General features: G+C 45.7%; 2 protein-coding genes across 3 annotated transcripts in view; one reads left to right on the top strand and one right to left on the bottom strand.

The window, feature by feature from the left end:
* Positions 1-7941, top strand: part of POLE (DNA polymerase epsilon, catalytic subunit) — a 90129-nt gene extending 82188 nt beyond the window's left edge. The window contains 3 exon segments of the mRNA XM_061554752.1: positions 3045-3170; positions 5017-5106; positions 6197-7941. Coding sequence (XP_061410736.1) covers positions 3045-3170; positions 5017-5106; positions 6197-6304 — 324 coding nt within the window. The 3' untranslated portion in view covers positions 6305-7941.
* Positions 7942-8013: 72 nt separating this feature from the next.
* Positions 8014-13818, bottom strand: BTBD19 (BTB domain containing 19). Of its 2 annotated transcripts, XM_061554754.1 has the most exons (4): positions 12727-13813; positions 10994-11125; positions 8907-9032; positions 8014-8458 (listed from the first exon to the last, which is right to left on the bottom strand). In XM_061554754.1, the coding sequence occupies exons 1-4, from the start codon at positions 12751-12753 to the stop codon at positions 8333-8335; spliced, it is 411 nt and encodes a 136-aa protein (XP_061410738.1). In that variant the 5' UTR covers positions 12754-13813; the 3' UTR covers positions 8014-8332. The 2 variants fall into 2 exon arrangements, with proteins under 2 accessions (XP_061410738.1, XP_061410739.1); XM_061554755.1 differs by lacking the exon at positions 10994-11125 and having other exon boundaries at positions 12727-13818.
* Between the last annotated feature and the right edge of the window lie 6 nt (positions 13819-13824).

The following is a 13824-nucleotide window of genomic DNA, read 5'->3' as shown; positions in this document are numbered from 1 at the left end:
TGTGCAGATGCCTTTTTAACCTCCAAACATTTTGCAGACCCCCACCACCACTCGCTGTTTTTTACACTCCGTTATATATGGAAATTTAACGTAATAACAAATTTATAATATGCACACTCAGTAATCATTTGTAATTGTCACACCTTAAATTTAGAAATTTCTTATTCATTACCTCAACAAATACATTTGCAGAGCATAGCCGTCTGTGTGCGAAAACGTGATTATGGCTGTTGCTGTTCGCTGTCTTCAAATGCAGGATGTCAGGTTGGAGTGATGACAGTTTTTACCTTATATCTGATTCTACATCCGACCTACTTCAGGGCTTTGAAAATCCACTTTCACAAACTTACGCTGTGGCATAAGGCATCAGCTACTTCGCTGTCTTGTTAGACAGTTCTGGGTACTCAGAACCAACGTGTAGTCTGAAGCCAGTTAGGTACTGTTGTGTGAAGACAGCTTTACAGAGTTGTCACACGAAAGTTCTGTTAGGCTGTCTTGCTCTCGTGTGACGTATTCACACACTGGCACCAGACACCAAAATGAAAACAAAAAACAATGCTATATAAACATACTTGCAAAATAAATTACAATAGTATATTTTAGAAACTATATGAACTTTTTTTTTTAATTCGTACATTTTCATTGTGAGGATGTTATTATGTTTCTTTTTCCACGGACCCCCTGGAGTAGCCTGATGGTCTATGAAGCGACTGCAGGGGGTCCGCAGATCACGACTTGGGTCTTGAAAACAGTGCGAAAATGTGACCACTGTTTTCATGTATGCATTGATGCATACGAACAACTGAGGTTTCAAGTGGAATAAGGGAACTATTTCCTGTTCAATTTGCCTACATAAGTCCTGAATGGCCCTTGGTCTTGTCTGGTACACAGTTGATTTTAAGGTATCCCGACAAGAAGCTGTTGGGCTCTGTTAAGTCCGGACTTGTGGCTGAAGTCTCTGAGCTTGAATGGTTGAGCCTGGCTTTTAGTAAAGCTCCAGGATCCTTGCTCTCTTGACATTTTTACACTGCCATTTAAGTAACTCTTGGAAGAGCCCTTTAAAATCTGAAATAAAAAGAATATCAACATAAATTATTTTTTTACATGACTTTAAAATGTGTCAGGTATTTCTTGCCCACCCTATATTTATGCAATGAATATCACAGCCAGTCCAACACACTGGTACATAACGAATTAAATGGTGCACATCACGAGTTCACATATAATGTGCTTAAGCTGGAGTCGCAAACGTTGCAGCATGTGAGTGCACAAGCGGCCACAGCGTTAAAACGCTCGTGCGCGTAACATTTCGTTTGTGTGACTGTCGGGTGGGTGGTGGAGGGTCTCAATGATTCTAGATTTGAAGCTTTCGTGACTGCAATGATTCATATTCTTAGGTTTTTTTTTCGGTAAAGTCACGTAAGTAAAAACATTAAAAAGTAAAATAAAATAAAAATCACGACGTTTCGGAGGCAACACAAGCCTCCGTCTTCAGGTGGTACCGTCACAGCCATGACTGCTGTATCAAGTAAATGAGAGATTGCAGGAGCTACCACTCCGTTTATATAATGGTTGGAGAAGGTGGTGGGGCAAGGGCCGCATACTTATTATTAATATGGTAAGGTGAGGCTTGAGACTAAGAATAGACTGCATAACAAAGGCTGAGCCTTTGTTATGGAGCCTTTGTTATGGAGAGGTGCGGTTTGTGACTCAACCTGTAACAGGGAGACCACCACTAAACATGGTAAAACAATAATAGTTGTCTGTCAAATTCAAACAGATTCCTACTTGAAACCGGATTCCCACCACCACCCATCTCAAAATAATTATCTCATCAAAACGCTATACCACAGAGCCCATGGCATTTCTGACCAACACCACCTGGCCGGTGAATTAAGACATGTACATCGGGCCCTCAGGATGAACGGATACTCTGACCGCACTATCCGCCAAGCTGTTTCTCCCACCACACAGAAACAGCAACATGAAACTCCGACCAAAACTATCACGTTACCATACATAGCAGGCGTGACCAAAAAGATCTCCAAAATTCTAAACAAACATAAGATCCAAGTCCGATTCAGTACAGTGCATAAAATCCGTGATCTGATTTCATCTGTGAAGGATGTCGTTCCTGACTTACAGTATCCTGGAGTCTACAAATTGAGTTGCATTTGTGGTGATTGCTACATTGGAGAAACGAAACGTCATGTTTCTGATCGTGTCCGCGAGCACAAGTCAGATCTGAAACACGGCAGAACTGATTCTTCGGCCGTTGCCGATCATTGCTCCAACTCGGTGGGCTCTCATGAAATTGTATTTTCCGAGACCAAGGTTCTCTGCAAACCTCCTGGCTACCATCAAAGGTTTGTACACGAATGCCATACAAATATACAAACACAGACATAATTTCAACCGTGATGACGGTTACAAACTGAGTAATCATTGGAAAGATGTGATTAACCATGCAAAAAAGATTTAACTACACTTATTTGCCAATCTTATTTGACAGACAACTATTATTGTTTTACCATGTTTAGTGGTAGTCTCCCTGTTACAGGTTGAGTCACAAACCGCACCTCTCCATAACAAAGGCTCCATAACAAAGGCTCAGCCTTTGTTATGCAGTCTATTCTTAGTCTCAAGCCTCACCTTACCATATTAATAATAAGTATGCGGCCCTTGCCCCACCACCTTCTCCAACCATTATATAAACGGAGTGGTAGCTCCTGCAATCTCTCATATACTTGATACAGCAGTCGTGGCTGTGACGGTACCACCTGAAGACGGAGGCTTGTGTTGCCTCCGAAACGTCGTGATTTTTATCTTATTTTATTTTTTAATGTTTTTACTTACGTGGTCTCAATGATGCCGATTTGGTCAGATCGTTATGTTTTCTAACCCAGAAATCAATTGTGACCGGAAAATCAGTTGTGCTCAAGAGCTTGCGAAAGTTGCTTTGGAACGTGCTCTCCGACGAAGCTGTGACAAAGCGAATGAGTAGCGGTGGTTGTTATGGGGGCTCGGCTTGCTGGCACTCGCAGGATGGATCCGTGCTTCCCAAGTGGCAGTGCACCAACTGCTCGGCAGACTACGACGTGGAGCAAGTGCAAGCTGCTCTGGTGGAGACCGTTCAGAAGAAGATCATGTCCCACGTGCTGCAGGACCTGGTGAGGCTGGCCGCAGAGCTGCGTGTATCAGGATGATCCTGCCAAGTTTCGCTTTCGGGGGCGACGCTTGATATGCATTTCCTCAAAGTATTTTTTTTTTAGATTGGGCCAATTTTGACTGTGACATTGTCCACACCATGGCCTAATCTTATTCGAATGACGCCACTGGTTAATTTAATACTGCAGGTGTATTAAAAGTACTGAGTGGTCTGTCGGATTTGAACTGTGAACTTCTGTGGCAATCGTGCTGCCACTGGGCCACATCAGAGTCCCAATAGTCAAGCTCCAAACAGTCTGTTCTCTTGACCCTCTGTGTCTTCATTGTAGCCCTCAGAAACTTTTGCCTTGCACTTTACATGTCACATACTGCGTGCACCCAGGAGCTATGCAGGGAATCGTTGTCTTTGCACCCAGGTGCTCCATCTGGCCGTGGTGCACAGGGTATTCAAAGTCACATGGAATCTCCACACTGGTGTATTGGATGATTTGATCAACACCTCCCATGAAATTGAACATCTGGTTTGCAAGGATTGTCTCACACATAATGACATGTATATACATATGTAATGACTGACTTCCGCGATACGTCGTGTAGAGGGTACTTTTCTTTATTTTGCGTACAGGCACAGCACAGGCCAACGTTATCTTCTTCCTCTCCAAGTACACACTAAGATATTAACGTTCTACAGCCTACACACACGGTTGATCACACGGTTGATCACACGATTGATCACACGGCGGGTTCCGCCCATCCGCTCCCGGTCTCGCCGCTGGCTGACGGCATGCCAGGGAGGGCGGTGGAACTCCGCAGGAGATCCGCCACGTGGCCGAACGACGGAGAGAGATGACAGCGAGCAGCGACGCTGTCCAGACCCAAGACTCCACACACCGACCCCGAGTCCTCCTCCGCTTATATTGCCCCAGGCGCGGCTAGGCTCCGCCTCTGGCCACGCCCTCTCGTGGAACTTTCTAGCTGGTTCTCGGAGTTTCTCGGCCAGCCCTGTCCTTCACCTTTGGCCCAGATACCTCTCCCTTTTGGGGATTGGATGTTTATAGTGGTGTCTGTACCCGTGCTTCCCTTTTCCAACCAGTAGATGTCACTATATAATTACACATTCAAAGATTCCCCCCCCCCCCCCTTTCGCGTTTATTGACTGTTGGGGCAAGTGCTGTCACGAGCACCTATGAAGGCTGGCACGGTGCACGAGGGGGTGGGTGGCCACCACCATGCCCGGCTGCCTTAGTCTCTGGAGTGTCGATGTTTAGACACCACACCAGGTCCTCATTGGAGGGTGAGTTGACCTCGCAGAGGCCTAGGACCGGTTCAGATAATCGTCACTGGATATTAGCCGTGAGCGAGAATCGAACTCGAATCACTCGGTTTGTAGCACAGTGTGTTAACCACTGTACAACTGCCACAATCATGCACATATACACTCGCACACATACATCACAAACACGTCATGACACTTCAAACATATCTATAATTTCGCAGTTTGCATGTATACCATGAATATCTCACAATATCTCACCCACATACATATAGTTAAACGGTGCACACTGCCGGTGCATACAGAATGTACCTAGCTCTTTCAGACGTTGACTGAGTTTTAATGAGGTGTTTCTTATAGTTGAGACTGGCGGCATGTTAGTGCGTCTGCGAGATCGTTCGGAGGGGAAGCAGTGGTGTCTGAGCGAGAGAGCCTGTGTGGGTTTTTACTCTAGGGGTGATTAAATCTTATCTTGCTGAAATCTGCGGTGTGTCTATACAGTAGTGCTTGTATGCTGGATTTGTTTAAACAAAAGAACCACGAATTTAAAGCTCAAAAATCGTCTTTCACCACAGGTGTGTGAGAAGTGCAAGGGGGTGAAGGAGGCCAATATGCCTGCGTTCTGCGATTGTGCCGGTGATTTCCAGCTCGCCCACCCTGCCCAGGTTCTATGCCTTTCCACACACTAAGACCCATGATGCTCCCCCATGTACACTCCGCCCTCATCATCCATCTTTGCACTCCCGTACATTCATGACAAGAGCAGTCTGCAGTTATCTAGAGATGTGGTGTGAAAATACTCTTATGGGAGCCCCGATGTGGCCAACGTGAAATGTCTGTTATAAATGGCAATCCGTTTCCCCAAATGCGTGGGGACATGAGGTCGTCCAGCCAGTGCAGAGGTCGCATGTTGGGCAGCGTATACTCTCTGCTGCTCCATTATTAGCTTCTCCGTGCAACATTGGTGTTTTTATGAAAGACATTTTCTGTTTATACGCTGGTGTAGAGGGCAACAAAATGATTCGGTGGAGAAACCTGGCAGGAGCGGGTGGGGCAATGGGCAGAACTGGGCGGGGCAGTGCAAATCGAAATCGTGATGTCATAGCGGCCAAATATTCCACCATGCGTCGCTACCGGCGTTCTATCCACCAGACCCCGTAGTTGCTGCACAGGAGAGATACGACCTCCGCAATCTGCCCCGACATTCTCCCACCATCTGGCTTTAGGTCTTCTCTTTGGTCACTGGATTCTGACATCCATCACGCCTCCATAGAGGCTAGTCATTGGCTTAATAACCTTGATATGTGCATATAATGTAAATATCACCTTGACAAACGAAAGAAGACCGGCATCATGGGGACCACTCTTAATGTCTATCTCTGCAATCGGCCTTTCCCTCCAAGAGGGGCGGAGAGTGATTGTCACGTCACATTCGTAAAGGCAGTTAGACATGACTGCAGGAGAGAAGTGAAGAGGTACCGAGAGCACAAGGTGAAGTGTGTGACTAGCAGGGAATGGAGTCATGCATTGTGTTTGTGGTTATTTGGAGAGCGATGCTGTCTTCAAAGCTTGTCTCCAGAAATCATGTCTTAAGCCACTGTTCCTTAAACATACTGGACTCTTGCAGACCATTTTCCCACAGCCCTGAGCTAAATAATTAACCTGCAAAATCAGTTGCAAATCCATTGTCTTGTGTGCATCCTATCACTTTTGTTTTGACATTGCACATTGCATTGGCTTGTGTTGTGTCTCTAGGAGTTTGTGGAGCAGTTGAAAGTGTTCAGAAACATTGCGAGACACTATGCGATGCCGTTCCTGCTGGAGACGGTGAACTGGATATTGCAGGGCAGCTCGGGCGAATAGAAGAACATAACCACTACCCTGGTGGTGGCGCAGCATGGCAGAGAACACGAGCTGTATTCGGAACTGCGACAAGAGGTGTATTAGGCAATCAAGACGAACATCAGACGTCGTCGTGGCCAAAGCTGTTTGATGCCACCACTCCTCCCCAGCGTGCTCTACTGTCAGTAGACATGCGACTGGCCACAACGGTATCACACCACGATCTGCTCTTAAGTCTTCCCCTTGGTTACTGGACTCTTGCAGACCATTCCAAAGCCCGTCTTGGTAATCGGCCCTCCCCCCATCCTGCACACACACGTCCTACCCAGCTGCAGTGCAGCTGTTTTTGCCGATCCTATTTTATAACGGGCATGAGGAAGCCGGGAGGTTGTATTCGATGCTCCACGAAAACATTTTCCTCCATTCATCTGCTGACATGACTGAAATCTCAGATTGTGCTGTTGGGGAACAATATTCCATACACGCACTTCGTTTGCTTCACAGTGGACGTTCAAGATCCAATGACATTCGAAAAATAACAGTTGGCCATGTGTCGACTTCACACCCGCAATTTTATTTATCACTAAGCAATTATTAAATTGGGGAAAATATACCCAACATCGCCTCCTACTGGCAGACGAATGCCCATTTGTAGGCCAGTGCTGTGTACACCTTGTGCTGTGTAGGGAGATAGTGCCACTGCTGCTCTTCTTGGCTAGGCTGCAGCAGAGCATTAAAATGGTTGCAATGAGATCCGATAAGGAGCTTTTAGTTGCTGAGAAATGTAAGCAAGCACCCTACACATGCAATTGTTTTGTCCACAGGCACCTGCTGGCTGGTGTTAAGTGAGAAGCATTGAATGAAATCCAGCAGTCATTCTGTGGTATCTTTCAAGGCTTTTCCCTATGTGGTGTTCTGCTCACAGTGCAGTTACACAGTGCTTTACGTGTCCCAGATGTCTTGATAGTAGAATTGGGATCGGCTGTGATTTCATTTGAAATGTTATTTTTAAAAACATTTTATATTTCAACGAATAGTAAGTTGTGGAAAAGAATACACGTGAACAAGAAAGTGTTTACCTCTTAGAACTGAATTACAACAGTGCAAAAGGTAGAGGTACAGCCCTATAATTGCACGGTACTAGTGGCGAAAGGGCCTCCACTGCAGTGAATTCTAGAGGGTATTTAGTCTACTCTTCCACGTTGACAAGCCGTTGGAAGAGGTGTGCCTACCCACACTCTACCCCACCACGTGCTCTACTGATTGACTGAGCTGTACCCATTTGTCTGCTGGGTGGACGGAGGTGGTGGAGAGGGATTTGAGAAACTTGCCACCAGAGTTTCAACTGTAGGATGGAACTGAACCGGCAACCGCTGGGAATGATGTTGAGTGCTAACCATCGATTACAAAAGGGCGAGTGTGTCTAGGCCTTTAGATACTGAGCTGGTTGGTAGGTTGACTCGGCTTATAATCCCTCCAGGTTCGATAAAATAAGGATCACTTTATGGAGAAGTCATCGGTGGATGTCCTATCGACTTGCCTCCACCATACGGATATGGAGGTTCCACTACTGTGTCAAAGTTGTAAACAGATGGGCACCGTCTCAATGCTAATTTGAGCATGAAATTACCTTGAGATACCAAGCTGCTAATAAAGTTGCCTGCAAAAAGTATCTGGAAACATGAAAATGTTTTTTTTCATTGTTAATAAAAAAAATACATGTAACAAACTTTGAGAACATGCTTTTTTTATTTCTTGGAATTAATTTTCTGCAGCTAGAAAGACCCTGGGGCCAGGTGGCTCAGTAGCACAGCGAGTGGCTCATAATCGGAAGTTTATGAGTTCAATATCCTGGTTTGCGGTTGATAAAATGAGTGTTAATTTTTGTAGACGTCAACAGTGGTTGTCTGGTAGACTTGTCTCCACCATAGGAATGTGGAGTTTTCCACCACTGACTCAGGGCTGTAAAAAGATGGGTACCAATACCTCAATGCTCATTTGAGCAGAGAGTCGCTCTAGCTTTGAGAGGGCCACGCAGCCAAGGCATCGTTAAGACTTCAGGTAGACATGGTGATCCCGCGGCCTCGTGCCCTTGCGACATCGCAGACAGTGTCTAGGAATCCCTTCGGCCCTCCTGAGCGCATGAAATCTCCAAGCTGCAGCAACCATCTCCACCTGTTCAGCACATGCCGCGGGGCACCCAAACGACTTGGTTAATGCTTTGTATGACACACAATAAAAATATCCCCTGTATAGCCTTAACAGACTGTTGGGGCAAGTGCTGTTCGCGAGCACCTGTAAAAGCTGGAACGGTACACAAGGGGGTGGGTGGCTAGGATCCACACCTCCGATTAGCATGGTTGGCTATGTACGGTGCGAAAGAAGTTCTATAACATACATACGCCCGACCACCTTTGTCTCACAAGTGGCGATGTTGACACACCGTACCAGGTATGCATTTGAGGCTGAGTCGACCTAGGAGAGGCCCTGGACCGGTTCAGATAATTGCCAATGGTTGTGGCTGTGAGCGGGAATCGAACTCTGGTCACCGGGTTCGTAGTACAGCACGCTAATTATAACTGCTCCCCAGTGATGTGACACACACGTATGCGACCATACTCACTGGTATAACTTGCTCTCGCATGCTCTGTTGCTCCAGTGATGCCAGCTCCTCTGGAGACAGAAGGAGAAGCCGCAATCCGCCCAGGACTCCTTGCGCAACCTTGCTCACCGGCTCTCCTAACACAGCCTGAAGCATGCAGCACAGACAAACCACCCGCCATATCAGGTGGATAAATACAAGTAAATCTCGTTTCTATAAAAAAAAAGACCAGCTTTGATTTCTGTTCTCGTTTTTTATTATGTATTTTTATCTAGGAGAACTTTCCTGAGTTTCAAAACTTTTAGATTCTTTTTTTGCAGTAGTGAGTGACAATTGCTTTCATGCTAATAAATTAGTGCATTTGGTATTCCCACCATTGTTATAGTGCAAGGTTATCACGAAAGCTTTTGTTTTACAGATATAGTCTGCAGTAGTTTAAAAGAGGTGATCTATGTGTAATTCGAATTGAGTCATTTGTGGATACTCTTTTGAATATGGTAGATATAGACCATGATTAAACTACTTGAGACAAAGTGAAAGAGCTCCTTTGTGATAGCCCTACACTATTAGAATGGCGCAAATACCAAATTATTATTTTACTCTTCATTTGAAGCTTTCATGACTGCAGTAATTCATACTCTGGTTCTTTCAGTAAAGTCACGTAGATAGAAAAAATAACTAATAAATCACGACGTTTCAATAGCAACACAAGCCACCATCTTCAGATGAAACAATACAGCAGGCGCACTGCTGGGGAGGAAATGTAGCGAGAGAGCTACTGCAACCAAAGGTTCTATACGTTTGTGGTGGATACAACCCAAGGGTAAGTGGGCAGGACTAGGGATGGAATTTGCAAGTCAATGTAATCGCAGGGAGGGTATGGGTGGATGAGCTCGGCTAATCCGAGGAGGGGGGAGGGGGGGCTGCTGCAACGGGCAAGAGGGTGGGGATGAAATTTACAGAGGGAAAACGGCGATAGAAAAAAGATAGCAAACTTCGAAATGTAATGCAACTCAGAGAGTCGGCCAACACGACAGTTAACACTATGCCTGGTTGATCAATGTCCTTCAAAAGATTGCTAAATTCAACTCAGACATGACTTCAACCGAGAAGATGGATGCAAAATTTTGCAATCTTTGGAAGGACGCTGATCAACCAGGTATACTGTTAACTGTTGTGTTGGCCGACTCTGAGATGCATTACATTTCTAAGTTTGCTATCTTTTTTCTATCACGTTTTTCCCTCTAAATTTCACTCCCCTCTCCTCGGATTAGCCGAGCTCATCCACCCCTCCCCTCTGCGATTACATTTACTTGCAAATTCCATCCCTAGTCCCGCCCACTTACCCTTGGGTTGTATCCACCACAAACGTATACAGTAGAACCTCAGAGATCGAACGCACCAGAACTCCAACAAATTGGTGTTCGAACAATATTGCCCTGGAAACCGAACGAAATTCGGAGGTCGAACGGGCAATCGCGACTTGAAAGAACCTGTACGTCTAAGACGCGTATGGCCAGCGTGCATGACGCTTGCCCAGACAAAGGTTTTACCACCTCCTTCTACTCAAGCCATCAACTCTCTTTACTACAGGTAAAGTGAAGTTCAATGTTCATTTATTTCATTTATTCCATATATTTATTCCATTTATTTATTGTGTTTCTTGTTTTTTTGTATGATTTTATGCATGCAACTACTGTAAACTTCGTGTAAAAATGCTTTATAATGAGAGATTTCTTGTGTCTGAAACCAATTAATATCATTTACATTAATTCTTATGGGGAAATTTAATTCGGTGTTCGAACAAATCGGTGTTCGAATGGCCTTCTGGAACGAATTAAGTTCGATCTCCGGGGTACCACTGTTTTACCTTTGGTTGCAGTAGCTCTCTCGCTACATTTCCTCCTCAGCAGTGCGCCTGCTGTATTGTTTCACCTGAAGACTGTGGCTTGTGTTGCTATTGAAACGTCGTGATTTATTAGTTATTTTTTCTATCTATGTGACTTTACCGAAAGAACCAAAGAGTATGAGTATTATGTTACTGTGTATGCATGACTGCGCTCATAGAATCATAGATGCCCTGTAGATGTAAATGCAGGGATACTCACAGAGTTTACATTTGCCCATTGTGTAACCGCCGTGATCAGATCGGCCTCGTCGATATCCAACTCATCACTTTGGAGCAAAACCGAGAGGGCATGGTCGGACAGCTCCCAAAACCCTGGCGTCCGAACCACATCCTGCAACCATCGGATGAGGTTGTATTATTATTTTGATTACTATGCCTGTTTAACCAGGACATCCTCGCTGGTTCTCAAGGATTTCTTTCAGAAGGGTCCTGCCAAGTTTTTTCAGTAGGGGGGGGGGCGATGTTGTTCTGTGTGTAATCCCAATTGAGTAATTTACAGGTAATGTTGGGATTGGGATATTTGGCCAATGCCAGGTGTCGTGTGGTTTATATTGGCGATGGTGATGGTAGGGAACTGGAAAAATCTGAAGGAAACCCATGCAGAACAATACAAACTGAACACAAGAAGGTGGCCAAGTCTAAAATCTAACCCAGGCCCATCTTGTTTGAGGCACAAGCATTGCAACTGCCCAACCTGCTGCCCGAATTTATGGCTCAGTAGATGAGTTTTGAGGACTGAGAAATATTACCTATTCCTATGGAACATTCAATGAAGCTATTAAGATTGGTGGAAGCAATGCAAACCCAGAGCTCTCATTAGTCAACCTCTTTTCCCCGAATCCAGCCAGCCCACCGGTTCCACAGTAGAGGGTCAATATAATAAGTACAAATTAGTGGGGAAATCAAGGGGTTGTCCAACAGATAGATATTCCCTGACAAGAATGTGGAATTTCCACCACTGGCTCAACTGAAAACAGGAAATGAGCACCACCTCAGTGCTTATTTGGGCAGGAAATCACATCTGACTTTTAACCCACTCTTATTTTCAAATTTTCTGTGACTAGCCATGGATTGAGGCATCTGCAGTTATTTCCATAAATCTGTGTATTCTTGTAGATTGTATCAATTGAATGATACTTGCTTTGAAGGAAGTATCTGCATAGCAACGCGGTGTCTCATTCTGTTAACTTGTTCAGGGTCTGTGAAGTGCCGGACCCTGAACGTACATTCATGCTGTTTAAAACCAGGGGATATCACTTCTGTGTAACAATGTCTCTGCTTTACCTTGCGTCTAAGGGAAGATTCACAGTAATACTGATGGAATGATATAGTGACATCTACTGGTTGGAAAAGGGAAGCGCGGGTACAGGCACACTATAAACATGATCCAATCCCCAAAAGGGAGAGGTATCTGGGCCAAAGGTGAAGGGCAGGGCTGGCCGAAAAACTCTGAGAACCAGCTAGAAAGTTCCACGAGAGGGCGTGGCCGGAGGCGGAGCCTATCCGTGCCTGGGGCAATATAAGCGGGGGAGGACTTGGGGTCGGTGTGTGGAGTTTTGCGTCCGGACTGCGTCGCTGCTCACCGTCATCTCTCCCCGTCATTCGGCCACGTGGCGGATCTCCTACGGAGTCCCACCGCCCTCCCCGGCATGCCGTCAGCCAGCGGCGAGACCGGGAGCGGACGGGCGGAACCCGCCGTGTGATCAACCGTGTATGTAGTCTGTAGAATGTTAATATCTAAGGGTGTACTTGGAAAGGAAGAAGATAACGTTGGCCTGTGCTGTGCCCGTACGTGAAACAAAGAAGAGTACCCTCTTCACGACGTGTTGCGGAAGTCACTCATTACACTACACTATCTTTCTAACTAAAAATAATTCATTCGGAGGTCGCAGGTTGGCCCATGTGCGTCACTGTTGTGTCTGCACGTCTCACCTGCACGTGTTTCTCTATGAAGTGCATGCTGCTGTCTCTGAGCTCCTTCTGTCCGTACACAACGCTCGCCTGCGACACACAACCCACATCGCCATTCAACCATATTGTATGTGTGCCTTTTAAAGATACAGTAATCCCTTGCCAACCACAAATTTACCAACCGTGAGATTTGAGTATACGCGGATGTACTTCTGTATACCTATACTCTTTGGTTCTTTCGGTAAAGTCACGGTATAAAAAAAAACGACGTTTCGATCGCAACACAAGCGGTCGTCCTCAGGCGGAAACATATAATCCAGCAGTGGAACTGCTGAACTAGTGAGAGAGCAGTTACAAAAAGGTTATATATGTGGTGATGGGCAAGCAAGCGGGGTCTGAGCTGTATACCTGTTTACCAACCACGAGCATCTCGGTTTCAGTGATAGGCGAATCACAAGTCGTGCCGAGTCGTGAAATCAAAATTGGCGCTACCATGTAGCGACCGCGATGTTGTCTCACAGACTCCCACTAGGAGGCACCTCTGGGCCTCCGCAATTGGTCAGATTCACGCTTCGTCTCACAAAATAACTGTATATTTTATTCTTTGGTTCTTTCGGTGAAAGTCACGTAGAAAGAAAATTAATTAAACAATAGAATACGTTTCGATTGCAACACAAGCAATCATCATCAGGTAGAACTAAATTTGAGGGAGACAAAACACAGATACGGAGACACACAGACAGACACACAAGCAGAGAGAGACAACACAGAGACAGAGAGACACAACATAGACACACACAGACCCAATGCCTCTGTCGAGGCCTTAAATAGAGAGAGAGAGGTGGGTCTGCTGGAGCAGAGAAATTAGCATACCCAGCAAGACTGGTACATTTTCGAGAGAGTTGTGTGAAAATCCACCCCACAGTGGCAGGGGGGGAGAATGACTCAGCAAGACTGGTACAGGTAGGAACAACAGTTCAACACTGCCCACCAGGGATTATTTGTCTGTCTGTCGTGCATAGCCACGCCCTCGATTTGTATTTCATAGAGCGCTTCGGGCGGGCTCAGCACCACGTGACGCGCCGCCCCACGCAGCTTGCGTCGCGTGACATGGATCGC

Source organism: Lethenteron reissneri, chromosome 20 (assembly GCF_015708825.2).
Source record: "Lethenteron reissneri isolate LAM-NWPU_2019-01 chromosome 20, ASM1570882v1, whole genome shotgun sequence".
NCBI classification, from domain to species: Eukaryota; Metazoa; Chordata; class Hyperoartia; order Petromyzontiformes; family Petromyzontidae; genus Lethenteron; species Lethenteron reissneri.
Note: the sequence above shows the minus strand (reverse complement) of the source record. Positions and strands in the feature narration are given on the sequence as shown.

What these genes read in the sequence shown, in the direction of transcription:
- BTBD19 (XM_061554754.1), bottom strand. Translation starts at nt 12,753, where the DNA reads ATGCACTTCATAGAGAAACACGTGCAG. An exon ending in AATGGGCAAATGTAAACTCT is followed by an intron (nt 9,033 to 10,993) that starts GTGAGTATCCCT and finishes TGCATGCTTCAG; the next exon opens with GCTGTGTTAGGAGAGCCGGT. An exon ending in TGCGAGAGCAAGTTATACCA is followed by an intron (nt 8,459 to 8,906) that starts GTGAGTATGGTC and finishes TGTGCTGAACAG; the next exon opens with GTGGAGATGGTTGCTGCAGC.